The sequence below is a fragment of the Oryctolagus cuniculus genome, chromosome X, assembly GCF_964237555.1.
Source record: "Oryctolagus cuniculus chromosome X, mOryCun1.1, whole genome shotgun sequence".
Taxonomy (NCBI): domain Eukaryota; kingdom Metazoa; phylum Chordata; class Mammalia; order Lagomorpha; family Leporidae; genus Oryctolagus; species Oryctolagus cuniculus.
This window is the reverse complement of record NC_091453.1, coordinates 12,608,205-12,632,664: the sequence shown is the minus strand read 5'-3', so window position 1 is coordinate 12,632,664 and position 24,460 is coordinate 12,608,205. Positions and strand designations below refer to the sequence as shown.

The window sequence follows — 24,460 nt, the reverse complement described above, 5'->3', positions numbered from 1 at the left end:
GTAACAAGTGTGTAGACATATGGCTAGTCCTATGAAAATTGCCCCGTAAAATGACCGTTTAAGTGATTGGTTGGTCCTTAGCCCTGCCCCAATGACTCTGCAGTTTTGTGCTATAAAAGGCTCTGTTACATGTGAAATAAACGAGTTCTTTCTAGACTTGACTCCCCTGTTACATGTGAAATAAACGAGTTCTTTCTAGACTTGACTCCCCGCAGCGTCTGATTGTCTCCGGGATCAGGAGGCTGGGGAACGGGCGAGCGGCACACTTACCTTTCCTCAGACCCAGTCCATCCTTGTACGGGTGGACTAAGACCCTGCAGAATTGATCCCTTAATCATTATATAATTTCCTTTCTTTGTCTCTTAACAGTTTTTGTTTTAAAGTCTTTTTTGTCTTATTTCTGGATGGCTGCTCTGGCTCTTTTTTAGTTTTTATTATCTTGGAATGTGTTTTTCCTTCCTTCAACTTTTAGTTTGTATGTATCTTTGTTGGTGATGTGTGTGTCTTGCATGTAACAAATAGATGGATCTTGTTTTTTAATCAGTTCAGCCAGTCTGTATATTTTCATTGGGGAATGCAGGCTATTTACATTCAAGGTTGTTATCTGTAAGTAACGGCTTAGCCCTGGCATTTCCCCATAAATATTCTTGTTGTTTATCTTGGATTTCCTTTGTACTTTTACTGGGAGATTTTCTACCTTCACATTCTTTGATAATGATGACTTTCTTTCTGTGTTTCTGTGTATAGCACATCCTTAAGCATCGTTTTTGAGGATGGATAATGGTGACAAAATCGTTCCATTTCTTTGTGTTATTAAAGGTCTTTACCTTCATTGATAAATGAGAGCTTTTTAGGGTATAATATTCTGGGTTGAAAGTTTTTTTCTTCTTTGGGACTGGCGCTGTGGCGCAGTTGGTTAATGTCCTGGCCTGAAGCACCAGCATGCTATATGGGCGCCGGTTTGAGACCTGGCTGCTCCACTTCCGATCCAGCTCTCTGCTCTGGCCTGGATGTGGCAGTGGAGTATGGCCCAGGTCCTTGGGCCCCTGCGCCTGCATTTGACACCTGGAAGAAGCTCCTGGCTCCTGATTTTGGATCAGTGCAGCTCTGGCCATTGCAGCCAATTGGGGAGTGAACCAGCAGATGAAGACTGACCAACCTCCCTCTCTCTCTCTCTCTCTCTCTCTCTCTCTCTTTCCTTCTCTCTCTCCCTCTCTCTGCCCCTCCTCTCTGTGTAATTCTGACTTTCAAATAAATAAATAAATCTTTAAAGCATTTTTTTTTCTAAGACTTGAACTGTGTCTATCCATTCTCTCCAACCTCTAGGGTTTCTGTTCAACTGTCAATCTGAATATAATCTGGAATTTCTCTCATGAACATTTTAGAATATTTTCTTTACATTTGATTGTTGAAAGTTTGGCTACAATATGTCATAGTTAAGATCTTTTCTGGCCTTATCTATTAGCAGTTCAGTGTGCCTCCGGTACTTGGATGTCCCTTTCTTTCTCCAAATAAGGGAATTTTCTGTTATTAATTCACTGAATAGGCTTTCTAATCCATTCTCTCCCTCCACATCTTCAGGAGCACCTAAGACCCATGTGTTGGGTCATTTGATAGTATCCCATAAATCTCAAAAATTGTTTTTAATTTTTCTAATTTTTTTGGACTGAGATATTTGTAAAGCTTTGACTTTTATCTTGGATATTCTGTCTTCTGCCTCATCAAGTCTGTTGTAAAGGCTTTCCATTGTATTTTTATGTGACATGTTGTTTATTTCTAATATTTCATTTTGATTTCTTTTCAATATCTATCTCATGGGAAAATTTTTTATACATGTCATGTATGGACTTCTTTAACTCGTAAACTTGTTTCTTGTTTCTTCCGAGTAATCCTAATGATCATTTTTTGAATCCCTTTACAGGCATTTCATCAATCTCCTTTTCTTTACATGCTAATATTAAAGTGTTGTGTTCCTTTTGGGGAGTCATATTTTCTTCCTTCTTCATGTTTCTTGTGTTTTTATATTTATTTTTAAGCATTTGTGGAGCTATTTTTTGGGTTTTAGGTTTCTCCTCTGATGGCTTTTATCTTTGAACTATGCCTCTCTGGCTTACTGGAGTGACTGACTGTTCCCTCAGTGGGTATATAGAGGCATGTGCTGGGGTCACCAGGGAGCTCCTAGCAGTGTTTGGGTATGGTACAAGAGTACAGAGTGACACCCATGTAGGGTGTGCTAGATCTCCTCTGTTGTCAGCAGGGGTGAAGGTATGATCCCTTTGGCTAGTATGATCACTGCTTCACCTCCTCTCTGCTAAGGTATTCAATGCCCAGGTGAGCCCACAGTTGCTACATACCCCATCCATGGATTTGTAAGAACCACACAAAGGATCCATGTGGATCTTGATGTGAGTACGGAACCCTCTGCAATGACCCACCCCAGGCACCTAGTGAAATCTGAGCCCCTCCAGTCCAGACACAGTGATTGCCCAGAGACTCAGCTATACCTCATGCCCTATCATGCAGTCAGATAATTTCCTCAGTCATAAAATGCAGGGCTCTTAAAATCACAGGTAGCAGGGGATCTACTCTCAGCCCCAGGAGGCCGCTTCATCCACAGAGAGAGCTGAGGCATTTCCAGAGCCAGCTGCCTGTTGGTGTTCTGCCTGGGCAGTTTGAATACAGGTGCCAGTGATATAGAGGCCAGGGGAGCACCTCATAGGCTTAAGTTGTTTTCTTGCCCCCTGCCAACCCTCCAGGCCAGACTCAAAGTCAATGGGAGAGAGAGAAGGAGGGGGAGGGAGGGAAGGAGAGAGAATGTTAGTTCTATTCCTATACCAGAATATCATAGACCAGGTGGCTTCTATGCAGCAAAATTATTTCTTATACTTCTGGAGGCTAGAACATCTAAGTCAAAGCTCTCAAAGAGTTGATGTCTGGTGAGGGCCTGCTTCCTGGTTCATAGATGATCTTCTTTTAACTGTGTTCTTACAGTACACAGAGAGAGCTCTCTGTGAACCCTTTCTGAAGGGGGCTAATATCACTAGTTATCACTTAATCACTTTGCAAAGGCCACTGCTCTAAAAATAGATGTGTGGGTGTTTGTGTGTGTGTATCACTAATTAGTTCTGTGTCTTTAGAAAGTTCTGACTAATTAAGTATCCGCTTATAGTTTGAATGTTCATTTTATTTTACAGACATAAAGATAATATACATTTCAACAGTGTTAGAAAATATTAAAATAATAATAAAATTGAAAAATCATATAAATTTCCAGAAGCGGAAGAGAAACATTCTTGATTATTTTCTCTGCTGGCTTATACTCTCCTACTTACATGTTAATGTGTATATATGAATATATGTGTGTGTATATATATATATATACACACACACACAAACATACACTCCTACATATATATTTGTGTATGTGTACCACAGTCTTTTCATTTAAGTTTTTACTCTGATTTATTTCAAGTGCTGATTGGCTTATGGTTTACATGTAACAGTGATTAGACTATGATACTTGTGTCTCTGGGGAAGGTAAAATAACAGGAGTTAGATTTAACCATCTGCCTGAAACAACTGAAAAACAGATGGAAATGATAAAATATAGTTAATAATTTTCAGCATATTGGACATCAAGCAATGAAAGGCATTGATTCCTGAGACATTAAGAACCAACACTGTCTGTCTATAATTGCCTCAGCTTGCTGCTGTGACACAGCATTGCAGGGTGGAGTAATTCAGGTGAAACTGACCACCTTCTGTTGTTGAGGAGATGAGGATGTGGGCCAGATTATGACCAAATTCACAGGACCAAATATTGGCAAGGAAGAAGCAGCACAGAGAAAGAATTACAGAGCTCCCACATGGGGCTTCCTAGTTCCATCCAAGTATAAAACCAGGTGTCCCACCCCACCCCCCATACTTCTAATGGTATTTTTTCCCTTTTTTGCAGGAGTAGATATATTAATATCACATAATGTTGAATTCAAGACAGAGAATACCCTTCATTTCTCATTTTATTACACATGAACTATTTGAATAACCTATATTGCTCCTCTTCATATATTTTATTGGCAAGGATTGTCACAGAATCCTTCCTAATTACAAGTTAACTAGATCATACTGCCTCCTAACATGCCAAAGGAGATATTGTCCAAGATACTATGTAGATGAGCACTTGAAGTCTCTCCTATAAGCTGTTACATATTAAGTGTTCAATAAAGGAAAATCTGTTAGAGAATGTTATGAAAACAATCATCTCCATACTTGATGTTGTCTCTAGGAAGGTTGAACATGCCTTGATTTTTTTCCAAGAGTCTACTGTGTGATAAGTGTTTTGCAATACAGGATCACATCAAATTTTCTAAAGAACCCTGTAGAATCACGGTGAGGGAAGGCTTCCTACCTTCTTCACTCATTACCATCTTAGAAATAAATTCTGAGGTGTAAGTAGGGTGAGAATGGTAAATCTTGAAAACCTAAGCATGTCTGAACTTACAGGATACTTCTATCGGTACCATTCATCACAGGGAAAAAAAATCACTATTTTCCTCTGGTGTAAATACTGAGATAAGAGGTATCTGAAAGATTGTAAATCATTTCTATCCTTTCTATTAGTGCGTCTTCCAAGAAGCCATTTTTTCTTTTTTTAGAGGGCCTCCCCGGGGGAAGAGTCCAAAAAATCAGACTCAATAGCTACACTACACTACAGTGATTTTTTTTTTGTGATTTTTCCTTATCTCCAATTTATGAGAGTGGCTTTGAATATTCAAAACCTGGTTAAGCCCACCATTGGGATATTTTTCCATGGACAAATTTCCAATAAAACTGCCATGAAAACTTTGCAAAAACTTGGTTGTTGACACATTATCTACCTACAGCATATAACTCTCAATCAAAAATATTGTTGCCAATTCTGATTCTACTCTCCTACTCATTTGGATAGTTTATGGGTGTCGTGGAGACACCCAGGTGGTCCGAGCTTTATGGTTCATACATGGAAGAGGCTGTCACCACCAGGGAGTGGCTATGTTCAGGAAAATGAATAAAAAATAATTGGAATCCTCTTTCAGGGGGAAAGAAGGTGATTTTGAGCTGCCCTCCTGCTGACGACGGGGCATCTGTGAGAGGAAGTGGCACTGAAAAAGTCCTGTTTCAGAAATGGACAGGAATTCACCCTGGGGAAGACCCAGGGAAGGGTGCTGTACTGCAAAGTGAACTGGAGTTGAATAAAAGCCAGTTTCTGGGCAGGGTCAGCTTTCAAGGAATCCTGTGGCAAGGGGCCATAAGATGCAACATGACTGAACTCCACAAACAGACCCAAAATTGTGGCTTATTCACACAGATGCTTCCTGTATTATGACTGATTGTAGTAACTGTGAAAGATTTGCTATAGTTTGGATATGGCTTATGTGCACAAAGTTGGAAGCTTGGTCCCAAGTGTGGCAGTGTTGAGGTGGGAACCTTTAAGAGGTGGGACCTGGTGGGACATAATTAGATCATGGTGGGGGTCCCTCCTCATGAATGGATTAACACTGTCTCAGGAGAGTGCTTCAGGGCTAGTGTAATGGGACGGGCTCTCACAAGAGCACATTGTTAGAAAGCAAGGCCCCATCTGCCTTGGCCCCTTGTGCACAGAGTTGTTTGCCTTTGTACTTCTCCATGTCGTGATGCAGCTAGGGGATCCTTGCCAGGATGCCGGCACCTTGCTGTTTGTGTGCCTTAGCAATGAGAAACACCAGGCAACTGTATAGGTCACCCAGCCTTAGATATTTTGTTACAGCAGTACAAAAGATACTAAGACGAGGGTCCTTTTTATTGCTGGAAATGCATTTTAGAATTGCAACAAGAAAAGGTAATAAAAAGACAGAATGTTTGTCTCAGGGTAGAAGGATTGGAAGAGTGTAGGATTTAGTTTAATTCAGACCAAGGGTCCAGTTACAGCTCTGTCACTTAACAGTCTGGGTAACATGATAAACTTGTATGAAACAGTAATAAAGGCCCTCCCAACAAAGAAAAGCCCAGGACCAGATGGATTCACTGCTGAATTCTACCAGACATTTAAAGAAGAACTGACTACAATTCTTCTCAAACTATTCAGAACAATCGAAAAAGAGGGAGTCCTCCCAAATTCTTTCTATGAAGCCAGCATCACCTTAATTCCTAAGCCGGAAAATGATGCAGCACTGAAAGAGAATTACAGACCAATATCCCTGATGAACATAGATGCAAAAATCCTCAATAAAATTCTCGCCAATAGAATGTAACAACACATCAGAAAGATCATCCACCCAGACCAAGTGGGATTTATCCCTGGTATGCAGGGATGGTTTAATGTGCGCAAGACAATCAATGTGATACACCACATTAACAGACTGCAGAAGAAAAACCATATGATTCTCTCAATAGATGCCGAGAAAGCATTTGATAAAATACAACACCCGTTCATGATGAAAACTCTAAGCAAACTGGGTTTGGAAGTAACATTCCTCAATACAATCAAAGCAATCTATGAAAAACCCACAGCCAACATCCTATTGAATGGGGAAAAGTTGGAAGCATTTCCACTGAGATCTGGGACCAGACAGGGATGTCCACTCTCACCACTGCTATTCAATATAGTTCTGGAGGTTCTAGCCAGAGCTATTAGGCAAGAAAAAGAAATTAAAGGGATACAAATTGAGAAGGAAGAACTCAAACTATCCCTCTTTGCAGATGACATGATTCTTTATTTAGGGGACCCAAAGAACTCTACTAAGAGACTATTGGAACTCATAGAAGATTTTGGCAAAGTAGCAGGGTATAAAATCAATGCACAAAAATCAACAGCCTTTGTATACACAGACAATGCCATGGCTGAGAAAGAACTTCTAAGATCAATCCCATTCACAATAGCTACAAAAACAATCAAATACCTTGGAATAAACTTAACCAAGGACGTTAAAGATCTCTACGATGAAAATTACAAAACCTTAAAGAAAGAAATAGAAGAGGATACCAAGAAATGGAAAAATCTTCCATGCTCATGGATTGGAAGAATCAATATCATCAAAATGTCCATTCTCCCAAAAGCAATTTATAAATTCAATGCAATACCAATCAAGATACCGAAGACCTTCTTCTCAGATCTGGAAAAATTGGTGCTGAAATTTATATGGAGGCACAAGAGACCTCGAATAGCTAAAGCAATCTTGTACAACAAAAACAAAGCCGGAGGCATCACAATACCAGATTTCAGGACATACTACAGGGCAGTTGTAATCAAAACAGCATGGTACTGGTACAGAAACAGATGGATAGACCAATGGAACAGAATTGAAACACCAGAAATCAACCCAAACATCTACAGCCAACTTATATTTGATCAAGGATCTAAAACTAATTCCTGGAGCAAGGACAGTCTATTCAATAAATGGTGCTGGGAAAATTGGATATCCACGTGCAGAATCATGAAGCAAGACCCCTACCTTACACCTTACACAAAAATCCACTCAACATGGATTAAAGACCTAAATCTACGACCTGACACCATCAAGTTATTAGAGAACATTGGAGAAACCCTTCAAGATATTGGCACAGGCAAAGAATTTCTGGAAAAGACCCGGGAGGCACAGGCAGTCAAAGCCAAAATCAACTATTGGGATTGCATCAAATTGAGAAGTTTCTGTACTGCAAAAGAAACAGTCAGGAGAGTGAAGAGACAACCGACAGAATGGGAAAAAATATTTGCAAACTATGCAACAGATAAAGGGTTAATAACCAGAATCTACAAAGAGATCAAGAAACTCCACAAAAACAAAACCAACAACCCAATTAAGAGATGGGCCAAGGACCTCAATAGACATTTTTCAAAAGAGGAAATCCAAATGGCCAACAGGCACATGAAAAAATGTTCAAGGTCATTAGCAATCAGGGAAATGCAAATCAAAACCACAATGAGGTTCCACCTCACCCCGGTTAGAATGGCTCACATACAGAAATCTACCAACAAGAGATGCTGGCGAGGATGTGGGGAAAAATGGACACTAACCCACTGTTGGTGGGAATGCAAACTGGTCAAGCCACTATGGAAGTCAGTCTGGAGATCCCTCAGAAACCTGAAGATAACCCTACCGTTCGACCCAGCCATCCCACTCCTTGGAATTTACCCAAAGGAATTTAAATTGGCAAACAAAAAGCGGTCTGCAGCCTAATGTTTATTGCAGCTCAATTCACAATAGCTAAGACCTGGAACCAACCTAAATGCCCAGCAACGGTAGACTGGATAAAGAAATTATGGGGTATGTACTCTTTAGAATACTATACCGCAGTAAGAAACAACGAAATCCAGTCATTTGCAAAAAAATGGAGGAATCTGGAACACATCATGCTGAGTGAAATAAGCCAATCCCAAAGGGACAATTACCATATGTTCTCCCTGATCGGTGACAACTGACTGAACACCAAAAAGGAAACCTGTTGAAGTGGAATGGACACTATGGGAAATGGTGACTTGATCAGCATAGCCCTGACTGTTAATGAACAACTTAATACATTATCCCTCTTAGTAGTTTTTTTGTCTGTTCTACTTAATATGACTGGTTTAATTCTGTAATTAATACACAATTATTCTTAAGTGTTGAAATTTAACTGAAATGTGATCCCTGTGAAACATAAGAGTAGGAATAAGAGAGGGAAGAGATATATAATTTGGGACATGCTCAAGCTGACTTGCCCCAAATGGTAGAGTTAGAAACATACCAGGGGACTCCAATTTAATCCCATCAAGGTGGCATGTACCAATGCCATCTCACTATTCCAAGTGATCAATTTCAGTTCACAATTGATCATAATGAAAGGACTAAGAGTCAAAGGGAGCACATAAACAAGTTTAGTACCTGCTAACACTAACCGATAGAATAAATAAAGGGGAGAGTGATCCAACATGGGAAGTGAGATACTCAGCAGACTCATAGAATGGCAGATGTCCTAAATAGCACTCTGGTCTCAGAATCAGCCCTAAAGGCATTAAGATCTGGCTGAAAAGCCCATGAGAGTATTTCAGGCATGGAAAGCCAAGACACTCTGGCAAAAGATCTCTGTGAGTGAGATCTCAGTGGAAAGAACAGGTCTTCAAAGAAGGAGGTACCTTTCTCTGAAGGGAGGAGAGAACCTCCACTTTGACTATGACCTTGTCTAAACAAGATAAGAATCGGAGAACTCAGAGGGCTTCCATAGCCTTGGAAACTCATGACTGGAGCATAGGGAGATTACTGATGCCATAAACAGGAGTGTCAATTGGTAAAGTCAACAACAGGAGTCACTGTGCACTTACTCCTCATGTAGGATCTCTGTCCTTAATGTGCTGTGTATTGAGATTTAATGCTATAACGAGTACTCAAACAATATATTTCACTTTGTGTTTCTATGGGGGTGCAAACTGTTGAAATCTTTACTTAATGCATACTAAACTGATCCTCTGTAAAAAAAAAAAAAAAGAAACTATCAACTCCCAACTTGACTCTCACTGGGATTAAACATGACAATAGGTCTGATCTGATTTCATCATCATTTAAAAAAAATCATCTATCATTTTTCACTTTATGTTTCTGTGTGGGAGCAAACTGTTGAAATCCTTACTTAATGTATACTAAGCTGATCTTCTGTATATTAAGATAATCGAAAATGAATCTTGATGTGAATGGAAGGGGAGAGGGAGTGGGAAAGGGGAGGGTTGTGGGTGGGAGGGACGGTATGGGGGGGAAGCCATTGTAATCCATAAGCCGTACTTTGGAAATTTATATTCATTAAATAAAAGTTAAAAAAATTTAAAAAAAAATAATGTGATCTAGCCTTGGCTTTTCTTTTCCTCTCTCATGATTTCCACTTTTAACATCACACAGAAATGTGTTGACACTTACTTCCTAGTTTTGTAGCAAATAGTTGGTGGTTTTTGTATTACTATTCTCCTGATGAGTGCTTTCTTGGAGGAGAATGGGAATGCTGTCTTAATCAACCATATTCACAACAGAAATCAACATTTATTTTAATGTTTGTGTTGTTTATATATTCCTGTATCTTTTATTTATTTAGTGATAATTGTTTAAAGTCAGCCAGTGATAAATAATTGTAATTTAATTAAAATGGTTTGATTTATATTTAAAAGAAAGAAAACAAAGGGAATGGAATTTGAGAAGTGGCCACTGTACTAGTTGATATGATAAATTATCCTGCCACAATATTAACCCCAATAACTCATTGTAAAAGCATTTTTTGAGCAACACTACTGTGGACAGTAGCTTAAGGAAACGGGCTGCCAGGGCTGAGGAGGATCTGTGATCTTGCAGCTGCACCAAAGGTACATGCCATTCATTGTTACCATGGGAAGGAAAAGTGAACAGAAAATTTGCCTGTAGCATTGGACTAAGCTTGAATGTGGAATGTATCACTTACGTGTTTTTGCCTACATTCCTTCATCCATAACACAGTATTGTGGGAAGTCCAGAAATGTAGACCTCCTGTGTACTCAGGAATGGGAAAATGAACATAGATTTAATGAATATATGGCATGAATTCTGCCACAGCCATCAGAAGAGTAGTATCTTTTTTATTTGATCACATGCAGTCATCATAAACCAGCATGATAGTAACTATGATTCATGGTAAGGAAACTGAGGCTCAGAGAATTAGTTTCATTTACCTGAAGTACAACAGCAAGTCAATGGTAATAAAGAGTTTATGAGTTAATAAACACAAATACGTGGAATCATATACACAGAAGTGTGTATTGATATATTCTAATATATATTTGTACATATATAGTTTAGAAATGCTGTGTTAGTATCTCCATTTGGAATATTAACTCATAAAATAATTATTCTTAAAGTCCTAAAAGAAATAATTCTAAAATATATTTATTATGATAGCAAATATAAACCTATGATTATTATCATTACCTGAGATATCAATAATAATACAAACCTTCATGCTGTTTAGTCATTCCTACTTGTTCTTTTAGTTTTGATAGTAAAAAAAAAACATATGGTTTTGATCACCTTTATTTTTATTAAATGCTTTCCATTACCAAATATTTCTTGGAAGATTCATTTATTTGAAAGACAGAGTAAGAGAGAGAGATGGAGAGAGGGAGTGGGGAGAGACAGAGAGAGATGTTCCATGTGCTTTTCTACTCCCCAGTGCCCACATTTGCCAAGGTTGGGCCAAGCCCAAGCCAGGAGCCTGGAACTCCATCCAGGACTCCCACATGAGTGTCAGGGGCCAAAACACTTCAGCTGTCTTCCACTACTTTCCTCAGGTGCATTAGCAGGGAGCTTCTCTGGAAACGGAGCAGCTGGAACTGGAAACAGTGCTCATATAGGATGCAGGTGTCACAGGCAGTGGCTTAACCCGCTGTGCTACAGTGCTGGTCCCCCATTGCCAAAGTTTTGACACAACAGTTTGCATGTCTATTTCTTGCACGTTGTAGATTTTAAAGTGTTAATTTAGTTTTCAGAGTATTTTAAATGTCACAGATATGATTTTTTATGGTTCTTGTTAATTTTTCACATTCTGTCAATACATATTGTGAAATTTTAAAGGTATTCATTTTTTCTACATGGTATTTTTCTGTATTACCTAGCCTGGAAGGAGAATGTGATGTGCTGATTAAGTTGATATTCTATTTAAAAGAGTGAACATAAATACCATACAAGAATAGCCAGTTTCTGAGAGAGTGTTATTCAAGAAATAATACCACCTATAATTGAATGTTATGCTATTCATCAGTTATATTTACTATTTTCAAATGTTTATTGAATATTAATACTATATCTCATGTGGTACTGAATGCCAAGAATACAAATATCTTCAGTAAACTTTCATATCATTTAATATCTCTTGATTGTTCAAATCATGCACCAACATATTAAGATCTATTAGTACCAAGAAAATTTCACTGAAATCTTTTATGATATTTCTGTTTCTACAATATCTTAACAAAGTCAAAAGATTGATGACCATAATTCATCCTTTCATTATCTTTACAATCTAATGCTTTTTTATTTTCAGAGTAAATAATCAGGTGAAAAATTTACTTCAAAAATACGTAAATATCATTTTTTTGTTTATTTGGAAGTCAGAGGTACAGAGGGAGATAGAGAGAGAGAGAGAGAGAGAGAGAGAATGAATCTTCCATCTACTGGTTCACTCTGAGAGAGAGAGAAAGAGAGAGAAAGAATGAATCTTCCATCTACTGGTTCACTCCCTAGATGGCCATAATAGCAGAGACTTGGCCAGGCCAAAGCCAGGAGCCAGGAACTTCCTCCAGGTCTCCCTCAGGGGTAGCAGGGTCCCAAACACTTGGGCCATCCTCTGCTGCTTCCCCCAGGACACTAGCAGGGAACTGGACCAGAAGTGGAGCAGCCAGGATAATAACTGGTGTCCATATCAGATGCCAGCATTGTAGGCAGTGGCCTCACCCACTATGCCACAGTGCCAGGCCCTATCATTTTTTTCTACATAAATAAAATGTAGACTGTATGCTTTGGATGATTCTGAAAAGAATAAATTCTATATTCACATCATATTCAGCACAATGCTTATTTTATAGTGTCTAATATAATTTTAAATATTTTGTTGAGTTAGAAATTTACTTAGTTTGCTGCCATTAATTAAAGAAGTTCCCTCCTGGCTACATAAAAGAATTTATGCTATATAAATTATAATTTAAAAAATAAGTAACTAGTAAAATAAATAACTCCATTTACAAAAGATAAAAAATGTATTTTTTAAGGATTTCTTTATTTGAAATTCAGAGTTACACACAGAGAGAAAGAGAGGCAGAGAGGTCTCCCATCTGCTGCTTCACTCCCCAATTGGCTGCAATGGCTGGAGCTGCACTGATCCAAAGCCAGGACCCAGGAGCTTCTTCCTGGTCTCCCATGCAGCTGCAGGGGCCCAAGGACTTGGGCTATCTTCCACTGCTTTCCCAGGCCACAGCAGAGAGCTGGATCAGAAGGGAAGCAACCAGAACTCGAACTGGCGCCCATATGGGATGCCAGCACTGCAGCGGAGGCTTTACCCAATGTATTTTGAGAGTTGAAATAATTTCAGTAAGTTTAGGATCACATGAATGGCAGTCAAAGGTACAGTTTTCAGTATCCGTTTTATGTGTTTGTCCAAAGAAATTTTTTAAGACTTTCCTTCCTGTCGCTCCCCCACTCGCAGAGGAACGACACCGGACCGGATGCTGTCCCTGCCACGGCTGGCTTTCTGTCCCCGCCACAGCTGGCTTTCTCTCCCTGCGTCCATATCCGAGTCACGGAACCACTTGTCGCTCCCAGACTCGCGGAGGAACAACACCGGGCCAGTTTTCTTTCCCCGGTCCTTCCCGGATTTGCTGCTGCTCCCCTGCCTCCGTGGAGGAGTGGCACCGGCAAACTCTCCAACTGACTCTCTCGGGGGGTGGGGGGGGGCGCCGCATGTTGTCTCTCTCCCCCTTTTATAGTCCTCTCCCACCAATCCGTGCTCTGCTGCCTGCGTGCTGAGCATGCCGCTTTCTTCCAAACAGTGGTTGGGTCAGGAATCAGCTAATTAACGAAGCAGCTGTGTAAGATTTGTTTACTGTCTCTCAGCGCCATATGGTGGGAGATCAGACGCATAGAGTTAGTTTCAGTCCACAGTCTCAGTACTTATTTCTCTCCCGGGTGCCCTGCCATGTTGCGGGAGACGGACCCTGCTCCCCACACCTTCCTCTCTCCCTCTTTTTTTTTTCTTGCTTTCACAGGCAGAGAGAGAGAGAGAAAGAGAGAGAATTTTCCATCTGCTGTTTCATTCTTCAGATGCCTGCAAAGGCTTTGTCTGGGCCAGGGTGAAGCCGGGAGCCAGGAACCCAAAGAAATTCAGTGTTGCTCTAACAGAAATTGTATACACCACTGAAGCGAGAGAATGAAAAAGGGTATCCAAGGTCAGCTTCAGGCTGATGGGACTGGAATACCACCACGTGCCGAATATGAATTTCTATCAGATGGGTAGAATAGCTCTATTACTTACCACTTTGTAAATATGAGAATGTTACATGTTCTTCATCTGCCATTTGAGAGTGGTAAGGCCTGTTGTACTGAAATGTTTGTGTCTCTCCAAAATGTATATGTTGAATTCTTAGATAACAATGTGATGATGTTGGGAGGAGTGGGTTTTGGAAGACACATATGGTTAAAGGAGGTAAAGAAGGTGGGGCTTTCTTTATGGAACTCGTGCCCTCAGAAAAAAAATGGACTCACATGCTCCTATTGCCTCTCTATCATGTGAGGACACAGCAAGAAGGCAGCTGTCTGTGGGGAAGTCCTGTCCAGGAGCCAGTATGCCGGCACCCTGCCTGCAGCATGTCAAGAGATGAATGCCGTTGAAGCCACAGAACTGTGATGTTCTGTTACAGCTTCCTAAGCTAAGATCCACCTATTTGGGTGGGGCATTGGGATGTATGTACTGTACAGAAAGCACCTGGCATGATGCCTGGCAAATACTGCATTTTTAATGAGTGGCAGTTATGATGATCTTTACCCAAACAATAACACCCTCCTATATGGGATTTTTAAAATTTTTTTAAATATTTATCTTGTTTACTTGAAAGACAGTGTTACAGAGTGTGGTGGAGCCAGAGGGAGAGGGAGAAGGAAAGGCAGAGGGAGAAAGAGAGTGGTCTTCCATCCGCTTGTTCACTCCCAAATGACTGTAATGGCTAGAGCTGAGCTGATCCAAAGTCAGGAGCCAGGATCTTTCTCCGTGTGTCCCACGTGGCACAAGGGCCCAAGGTCTTGGTCCATCTTCCACTGCTTTCCTAGGCCATAGCAGATAGCTGGATTGGAAATGGAGCAGCCAGGACTCGAACCGGTGCCCATATGGGATGCCAGCATTGCAGGCAGTGGCTTTAACCTGCTATGGCACAACGCTGGCCCCCTATAAGGGATTTTCTAAAATACAATATATGTCAGAAAATCTAGCGCTCTAAAAACACTTAATTAGCTGAAATTCACCTTAAAAAGTAAAATCAGCTTTTCCCCATTCGTGCTTCTGTTATTTAATTTGGTCTCCTATTTTTTAAAGATTTATTTATTTATTTATTTGAAAGTGAGATTTACACAGAGAAAGGAGGAGAGGTAGAGAGGGAGATAGGTCTTCCATCTGCTGGTTCACTCCCTAATTGGCCACATGTTTGGAGCTGTGCTGATACGAAGCCAGGAGCTTCCTCGGAGTCTCGCACATGGGTACAGAAACCCAAGGGCTCGGGCCATTCTCTACTGCTTTCCCAGGCCATAGCCGAGAGCTAGATCGGAAGTGGAGCACCTGGGATTCCAACTGGCATCCATATGGGATACTAGCACTGCAGGTGGCGGCCTTAGCCACTAAGCCACAGCACAGGCCCCAGTTTGGTCTCTTCAGCACATGGACATATCACACATCTCCCAGACTTTTGTCAAGGACTACCATTCCACACACCTACTCTGTTTTTATTCATTGGTTCCTATACCAAAATCTAGCCATGCCTTAGATTGGCCAAATTATACCCATGTGAATTCTAGAGTGCCCCCACTTTTTTTTTTTCATTAAAGATTTATTTTATTTATTTGAAAGACAGAGTTACAGAGAGAGGAAGAGACAGAGAGGTCCTCCATCTGCTGCTTTACTCCCCAGATGGCCGCAATGGCCTGAGCTATACGGATCCAAAGCCGGGAGAAAGGAGCTTCCTCCGGGTCTTCCATGTGAGTGTAGGGGCCCAAGGACATGGGACATCCTCCCCTGCTATCCCAGGCCATAGCAGAGAGCTGGACCGGAAGAGGAGCAGCCGGGACTAGAACTGGCGCCTATATGGGATACTGGCGCTTCAGGCCAGGGCTCCAACCTGCTGCGCCACAGCGCTGGCCCCTAGAGTGCCCTTTGAATGTAGCAGGCGTTCTAGTTCCCCAGTTCATGTCAAAACATGCCCACTTTAGTGGACTCTGTGCCTCTCATCCCAAAAGCATTTGACCCTTAGTTTGCAGAACTCCCTAGAGACAGTATGTACAAAACAACTAGAAAGCCAGGCTTCCTTCTACACGGAGATAACAGCAGATACTTCCCATTCATGCCTCTGATGGGATTAAATGTGTACCCTAACTGCATACGAAATCCACATTCCAGTAACTCAGGAATGGCTGATTTTGGAAATAAGATTTTACAATTGGTGACTAAGGTAAAATGATCCCATTAGGGATGCCTTCCTGCAGCCGAGTTTCAGCATGGCCCAGCCCTGGCCATCATGGCCACTTGGGGAATGAACCAGAGGATGGGAGATTTCACTCTTCCTCTGTCTCTTCCTCTCTGTCAATCACTGTGACATTCAAATAAATAAAATGCATCTTTAACAAAACAAGACACTAAAGGAAATGAGGAAAACCGAGATGGGTAAGTTTTTTTTTTTTTTATGTTGCATTAGCCCAACCCTTGGTCTGTGAGATTCTTCCCCATTTTAAAGGCAGCTCCTGTCATGGTGGCTTAGGTTCTCTTCTGGATAGCAAATGTCCTTGGATTTGAGTAGGAGTGAGGAAGCAGCTGGACATGTGCATGACCTGAGTCTGGCTCTGGCAGTAGCTCCTGGGGTGGCAGCAGTTCCGACTCGGGCTCTCTCTTCCTGATCTCGCAAAGCCTCTTCATACTGGGATGGGAAGGCAGTAGGCACGGTGTCACGGGCCTTGGCCACAAACTCCAGGACTTTCATTTTGCTGGTTTCAGCATGGGCTTTTGGACCCCACAGGAATTCGTAGCGTGCAGGATCAGTGTCAGGCAGCCTCCGGTACTCCAGGTACTGCAGCCTCACTAAATCCTTGGTGATGAGCTTCCTGGGCTCTCCGTAGATGAAGTGCTTCCTCCCAGCATAGATCCGCATGGTGTTCAGGAATTTCCAGACGTCTTCCTCGGTGGCCCGGTTGCCCTTCATGAAGATCACACCCAGGAGAGTCATCAGCAGACCGGTCTTGGGTAAGCCCCTGCCAGGGCGCACCCTCCCATTGTTGGGCAGTTTGAGTTTGCTGACGAGGTCATAGGATTGACAGGTTGAGTTGATTTCCTTCACTTCCACCGCAAAGAGAGCCTCAATGCTGCGAGAGGCTCCCTGGAGGATTTCTGCAAACAGGTGTGGGCACTTGGTGTTAACCACCATCAGCATGTCTGCCTTCATGATGGGCTGTTTCATTTTATACTTGTAGAGCAGGAACTGCTCCAACAAATCCACCTTCGTGGCTAAAGCATCACTGTGTGATCTGTCAGCGGAGGGTGTGACCCCCGAGGAAGGTGGCTGTTGCTCTTCCTCGCCTTGGCTGTCGTCACCCTCATGAGGTCTTGTGTCAGGAACACGTCCAGAAGTCGTGCTGGTGGAGGGAGGGCTGCTGGGTCTTGGGGGAGGGGTACCTGACACAGCAGCAGATGAGCTCCGTGGAATGTCCTCAAGAACAGGAGAAGAAGAGGAGGGCTCTTCTGCCAATTCGGTCCCTCCCTGAGCTGCCCTGTGAGCCTGGGGGTCCTGTCCAGTATGGCGACTTTTCTTAGGGGCACGGCCCTTGCGCTTATGAGCCCGAGGCATGATGATGTCGTCAGGGCCAGCAGGCGGGCGTGTGCAGACTAGGTGAGGTGGACTCCCTGGAGAATGAGGTTGAGAGGGTGTGTGTGTGCCTTCACCACGGAAGTTCCACCACGGCTATTAGGAGAGCTACATTTGCAGTCGTCTTTGAGGGACCTGCTCTAGGAGAACACGGGGCTCGTGTGCTCGCCGGGTCAGCCTGTCCTGTGGGCAGCCTGTGGAAGAAGAAGGCGTGAGTCTCGGGCTGAGCCTGCCATGCGTGCTTCAGGCACACTGCGTGACAGCCGCACAGGCTGCCGGTCTGCTGAGTTGAGAGGACCTCGTGATTCACACTCAAGACCGTCACATCAACAGATGACAGGTCCTGGAAATCATTCCCTCTGCTGATCTGAATTGGATTGCTCAACCCTCCCTGGAACCCCCAGAAGGGAAATGAAGGGCGCTTCCCATCCAGGTGCTTGCAGTGCTGACTTGTCAGTAGGGAATCTCCTACCCTGACCTCTTTGGATTCCCTAGTCTTCATTCTGGGCCATTGCACTTGCACAAGGGTCCTGGGACCCCCATGCCGTTTGGTGAATGGTGGCTGCAGACTCAGGCTCTCGTCTTTCAGAGCCCTAATGTAAATAGTGATTGGCAGCTTCTGCTCCACAACCCTGCCCCGTGGCTTTCAGGGCAGTGACCAGACTCTGATGGGCCTACTATTTGGTGGTGGGAGTTGCCCTCAGTATTTTTTGAGCCCACCTGCTTTGAGGCCTGGCCCCTCATACTGAGTACAAAGTCATTCTGAGACCCTCTGCCCACCCCCAGGACCGAGAGTCTTCTCATCCCGTCATACGTGTCCTAGGTGTGCTCAGGCTGAGGGCGAAGACTCCGTGATGGTTCCACTGTTACGGAGGGTTGGCTCCCTTAGTCCCCAGGGTACTCACCTTGGCCTTTTCAAACACTTGCGAATCCTGCAACTGCCAAGTTGAGGCCACAGCCCTTGGACTGAGTCCCTCACCCTCTGTGACGTCATAGGAGGAAGTAAGTATGTCACATCCTGGCAACAACGCCCTGGTGTCACAGATCTGCCCGCAAGTGGGGGAGGGGCGAGTGGTCCTGTCAGTTCTGAGGGGCAGGGCTTCCTGTGTCCCCCTCACCCCCCCAGGGGCCTCCTCTTATCTGCTGGTAGGGCTGGGCCTCCTCCATTTGCTTGCTTAAGAAACCTGCCAGCTGGGACAAGGACCTCACATCCTTGAGAGGCTGCTTGCTGAAATCAGCCTGACAGTGCTGCCCAAGGCTCCCAGCATTGATGGCAGGGCCAGGCTCTGGGTCAGCTCACTGTTGAGAATCTGCGGTCCCCTCAGATGACGTGCACTGCGCTATTCCCATCTGCAGTCTCCTCTTCTTAACCTCTTTTTCAAGTTTATGTCTTGGGGAGTATCTCCCTATCCTCCTAACATAGGGTAGCTGCTGCAGGACTCAAATTATCTGGGCAGTGGTGGGATCCTTTTCTCACAATTTGCATTATTGAGGGGATTTCCAAACAGTAGGTGCTCAATTAATGCCTGGAGAATCATAATAAAATTAAAATGACATCTCTGAGCAGGAAGTCCAATATAATACACAAAATTTGATACACATGTTAAGAAAACAAGCCATATCCAAGTGGGCACCATTTACTTTCAAAAGAGCCCTAGTGTTGTTTAAGCATTTTGCGATTCTGTTACCCTGTCGTGTTCTTACATGTTTCCATGAATGTACCTATCCCGTTGCTGTGTTTTCTTATTCTATGGTTAATCAAACACACACTAAAGGTCTTTTGATTTATTCAGAAACAGCAAAACTCTTTGTCATAAATCTGAGAAACAGTCATGAAGGTGTGATCCATGAGATTCAGAAACAGACTTTGCAACAATGTAAGCTTTGAATGAACGGGAATAACATTTGAAAACAGGGGAATAACATTTGAAAATACCTATTTTGTCGCCTCCAGCCTCTGTTAGTTAGAGCTTTGACTACCCTCTTCCCACTAAGTGAAAAATGCTGCTCAGACCTCATTAGGTGTGGGAGGACCTGCGGGACTTGGCCCTAGAACCCACCCTGGACCTGGCAACCGTGGAGGCCCTGGCTACAGCTTGCAGTTCTGCTCTCTCTTGCTCATCTCTTAAAGCCTCCTCATAGAGATCAGGGTAGCAGCGAGGGACAGTGTCATTGATCTTGGCCAAAACTTCCAGGACTTTCATCTTGGTAGTTTCAGCATGTGCTCTGGGACCCCACACGAATTCATAGACTGGAGGACTCCTAAAGCGCACCTGACGGTACTCCAGGTAATTTTCCTGCACCAGATCTTCGGTGATGAGCTTCCGGGGCTCCCCAAAGATTGAGTGCCTCCTCCCAGCATAGATCCCCAGAGCATTCAGGAACTCCCACATCTCCGCCTCAGTGGCACGGTTGCCCTTCATAAAGATCACAGCCAAGAGTGTCATCACCAGCCCTGTCTTGGGCAGCACCCTTTCCCCACTGACCTCATCCTCACTGGAGAGGCTGAGCTTGTTGATAAGGACATAGGAGCGACTAATGGGGTCGACTTCCTCCAACTCGAGGCCAAAGATCAGCTCAACACGCTCAGAGGTTCTCCTGAGGATCTCGGGGAAATGCTTCTTATACTTTCTCTTGACTACCTTCAGCATGTCTGCCTGCACGATGGGCTCTCGCTTTTTATACTTCTCCATGATGAACTGCACCAGCATACTCGCCTTCCTGTTCAGAGGATCTCTGAGGGAGACCTGGGAAGAGCCTGCCCTATAGCCCTCATCTACATCCGAACTGGCATCAGAACTCCCTGCCTCAGGAGAGCTAGACGCTCGGCCTCTCAGACCCCCCTGGGCAGCGCAGGATCTAGGGGAGCTTGGGGGAGTTCCCTCACGAACGGGAGAGGAGGAGGGAGACTCTTCTTCCTCTTCCCCAACGGCATGGGCAGCCTTGGCACCCTGGGCCACACTGCGGGTCTGCTGGCGCTTCTTGCGAGCTCGGAGCTTGCTCTTCTGTCCCCGAGGCATGACCACTGCAGGCGGCAGAGGGCTGGCAGCAGAGCGGGCAGGGCAGGCACCTGGATGGGGGAGAGTGTCATCGTGTGAGCACTGAAGTCGAGGTCCTCACCTCGTCCATGGTGGGAGCTGCGAGTGCTCCCATCTGCTGCCCGGAGGCTTCCCCTTCACCTCAAGGCTCTCACCTCCCATGGAGTTGGAGTTCGGCCATGAGGGGCAGCCTCAGCCTGATAGAACTGCCCTGGAGTCTGTCTCCAGGGCTGAGAGCAGGGGCAGGTCAGGAAGCTCAGCTCCCGCATTCAGGAGCCGCTGTTCAGTCTTCCCTTAACTTCCTCCCCTTGGCCACCACTGTGTCTCTTTACTTGAGACCCGGCCCCTCCCGCCAAGGTCAGCGCTTACCTGACAGGCAGCCCCGGGAACCGAGTGTGGACCTCTTGGTCCCACCTGCGTGGATTCTGCAAACTGGAAAATGCAAGAGCGAGTTGGGGTCTTTGGGGTTCCGGAGCTGCCCTGGAGGAGCCCCAGATTGTCTGTCCTCAGGCTAGCTTGTGACTCTTCCCCGACCAGAAGCCTCCACTTGGCTGCTATCCTTGAGGAACTGGGCGGCAGTGGGGTCAGAAAGACGTCTATGCCCGGGCTTCCCCAGGGGACAGTAAGGAAGGATTCCAGGGTGCCTGGGTGCCGCGCTCTGTGAGCATGGTCCCGGCACTCAGCAGGGCCCTCAAGCTGATTGTGCCCACGCTGTGGAAATCGTACTCTGCTGGCCTGCCGCCTCCCCCTGCAACTGAGCTCCCACACCCCGACTCTCTGGAGGAGACTACGCGGGCGCATCGGAGTCCTCAGACTCAGCGGGCCCTCCCAACGCAAGGTCCGGGGTTCCGTGTAGCACCGTTCCCCGGCCCAGCGGGTCCTGGACCCTCGCCCTGCCTCTGCTCTTGTGGCTTCAGCGCCGTGGGGGCCCCCCAAACCCTCAAGTGTCCCGAGGATTCCCTTCCTTAGCTGCAGAGGCCTGGGCTAACCCCTTCAGCGAGCCGAGTCCAACCCTGGAGTAAGCCTTTATTCCCTAGGCCGCCATGGCGGAGAGGGAGCGGGAGCAGGCCGGGTGGGGTGGGGGGGTGGGGTGGGGCGGGGGTGCTGCAGGGCCGAATCCCGCCCAGGCTCTGGGCGCGATGGGCAGATTTCTCGTGCTTTCTCTTTCTAGGGGCAGGGATTGTGGGTTTCGGCGGGGTGGTCCCCACACTTGTACGCCAGGTAACGCGCCGACACACCTGAAGAGACCTGTGAAGATGCCTCAGATGGAGGCCGCACCTCTCAGGGCAGCACCCCCCAACGGCCTTTTAGGCGGAAGTGGGGGTGGCCACTTCCGGCCATGCCCTCTGGCCCCTCCCCAGGGCGGACAGGGCGGTGCTCTGGGCCGCAATTCCTTCCTTCCTTCCTTCCGGGGAGGGAAGTGTGGAGTGCTTCCGGGTTCCGGGTTCCGGGTTTGGGGTTTGGGGTTCAGGGTCTCAGGTGGGGCGTGGTCCTAGAGAATTCCAAGCATGCTTTTGTTGTCAGGCAGCTGGGCCCGAGGCTCCTCTCACAGCTGAGCCTAGCCAGCCAGCCTGAGACCTGAGCTCTCATTTTCTTGCGGGCGCACCATTGCAAGTCCAGTGGAGCCTGAGCCCTGCGGTGACGTGTGGGTCCTCCCGAGGCTGATGGGGGAGGTGTGCGGCTTTGTGGGGTCCATCTTCGGGTGTGGATGGTACCCTCGGTTCTCTCGCACTGTATCATCTGGACTCCTCGTCGTGGGGGAGCCCCGCTTCTCTGCTGACGGGAGACCAGGCCTCGACCCACGACCTCCAGTACCTGAGCCACCTGCTGTGGAGTGCAGGTGCACCTCATGTGACCACCGCTCCCTGGGGCCTCCAGACCTGGCTGCTCTGGGTAAGTGGCTTAGGCTGTGGGAGGGCGGACTGGGAGGGAGCCAGTTTCTTTGGAGCTGTGCAGCCTCTGAGTTCTTGCTCTAGGTTCTCCTGCCCACTGCTGGAATTCGCCTTCTGATGGGAATCCGTCCCTTTTCTCCGCCCGTGCCAGCGAAATCCCCAAGGAGTGGGCGTGGGCGTGGGCGTGGGCGTGGGGTCTCCTTGTTGAGACAACTGTCTCTGTCCTTCTCTCCACAGGACTGTATGTTTCAAAACGTTCAGGGAAAAAAGTTCTACCTTTGTTACATGTGATAACAGAGATGCTTTGCTTGTAATGTGTTCAGTTCTTTATATGCTTTTTGATGATGATTAATGAGTCACTCTTCATGCGGTTCCAAGCTTCCAGGTGGTTATGAGCACAGCGTCTGGACCTATAGTGCTAATTCAGGTGGCATTGCTGTGTTGATAGCCCACACAGTACGGGTGTGTGGGGTCTCAGTTGCTGTCTCAGAGTGCTTCAGTGCAGCAGGAGAAATGCCTTGTCCCGAGGCACAGTAGAAGAACGAGGGTTACTCATTCAAAGTGTTCTTCTAGCTGATAGTGAAGTCTTCCAACTTGTATTCCCTTCAGATTACGCCTTAACCACCCTCACTAAAGTTAAAACTCAATATAAACTTAGTATTATTCAGAATTTCATTTTTGTTTTAGTGTAATTGTAAATATAGTTTTACTTAATTTTATTGTTTGTAGAAAGAGTTTTTTTTTTCTTTTAAGTTAACATAATTATAGATGGGAATATTTATGGGATATAGTGTAATATTTCAACACACATGTACAGCATGTACTGACCAAATCAGCATGATTTGCATTTTAATCTCCTTTGCATTTCTTTGTGTTTGATAGCTGCTAGTTACTTTCTTTCAGTCTTTCATCAAATATATAAATTTTATTGTAAATTGTAGTCACCCACTGTGCTGTCAAACACTAGAACTTTTTCCTTCTGTGCTACTTTGTTTTCATACTGATTCTCCAACCTAATTCTTTCAATGTTTCCCTTCCTGTGCACTCTTCTCAGTATGTAGGATTCAGATCAACAGTTTTTGACTTCCACATGTAAAAGAGAATATATGCTATTTATGATTTGTGTATGATATATAACCTAATATCCTCCAGTTCTATCCACTGCTGCAAAATATCAAGATTTCATTTTTTGTTATGGTTACTGTGATTAAAGTTTTCATTTTTCTTACCTCTTATTTACGTGGAACCATTGTTATGATGTGGATTGGCTATGCATTTCATCCAGTTTACAACACTGGTGGTAATGCCATATGTTTGTGTATTACTCTGTACTCTGTTGGGGATGCTTTTGTATTGCACCTTTACTGTGTTAATTGGGGATTTTACAAAATGGAAATTTCCCCATAGTGTAAGTTCACTGAAAGTTATTATCATGAACCACTTTTGAGTGTTTTTTTTTTTTTTAAGAGATGTTTTCTGTTACACATGATCACATACTTTTTCAGTAACATAGTGATTTCCAGTTGACAGGATTTTCTAATGTGATTTCATTTTTCTGTTTCTTGAACCCAACTGTTTCCCCAGTAATTTTTAGATTGGATTACTATGAATTTATTTAGGATATTTTTTTCCCTATGTGAGTGAACTTACCTTTAGTATTATTTTTTTAAAGATTTATTTTATTTATTTGAAAGACATAGATACAGAGAGAGGTAAATACAGAGAGAGAGGTGTTCCATCTGCTGGTTTACTCCCCAGATGGCCTCAACAGCTGGAGCTGCATAGATCTGAAGCCAGGAGGCAGGAGCTTCTTCTGGGTCTCCCACGTGGGTGCAGGGGCCTAAGGACTTGGACCATCTTCTACTGCTTTCCCAGGCCATAGCAGAGAGCTGGATTAGAAGAGGAGCAACTGGGGC

The 24,460-nt window shown here is 44.6% G+C and overlaps 1 protein-coding gene and 1 pseudogene across 1 annotated transcript; both read right to left on the bottom strand.

The window, feature by feature from the left end:
- Positions 1-16,440: 16,440 nt before the first annotated feature.
- On the bottom strand, positions 16,441-18,620 carry LOC138847594 (melanoma-associated antigen B5-like; annotated as a pseudogene).
- An 895-nt stretch (positions 18,621-19,515) lies between these two features.
- Positions 19,516-21,989, bottom strand: LOC100348178 (melanoma-associated antigen B1). Its single transcript, XM_070066385.1, has 3 exons — positions 21,891-21,989; positions 21,022-21,084; positions 19,516-20,684 (listed from the first exon to the last, which is right to left on the bottom strand). Exon 3 carries the CDS (start codon positions 20,632-20,634, stop codon positions 19,633-19,635), a length of 1,002 nt encoding a protein of 333 aa, XP_069922486.1. The 5' UTR covers positions 20,635-20,684; positions 21,022-21,084; positions 21,891-21,989; the 3' UTR covers positions 19,516-19,632.
- Positions 21,990-24,460: the final 2,471 nt, after the last annotated feature.

What these genes read in the sequence shown, in the direction of transcription:
- LOC100348178 (XM_070066385.1), bottom strand. Translation starts at nt 20,634, where the DNA reads ATGCCTCGGGGACAGAAGAGCAAGCTCCGAGCTCGCAAGAAGCGCCAG.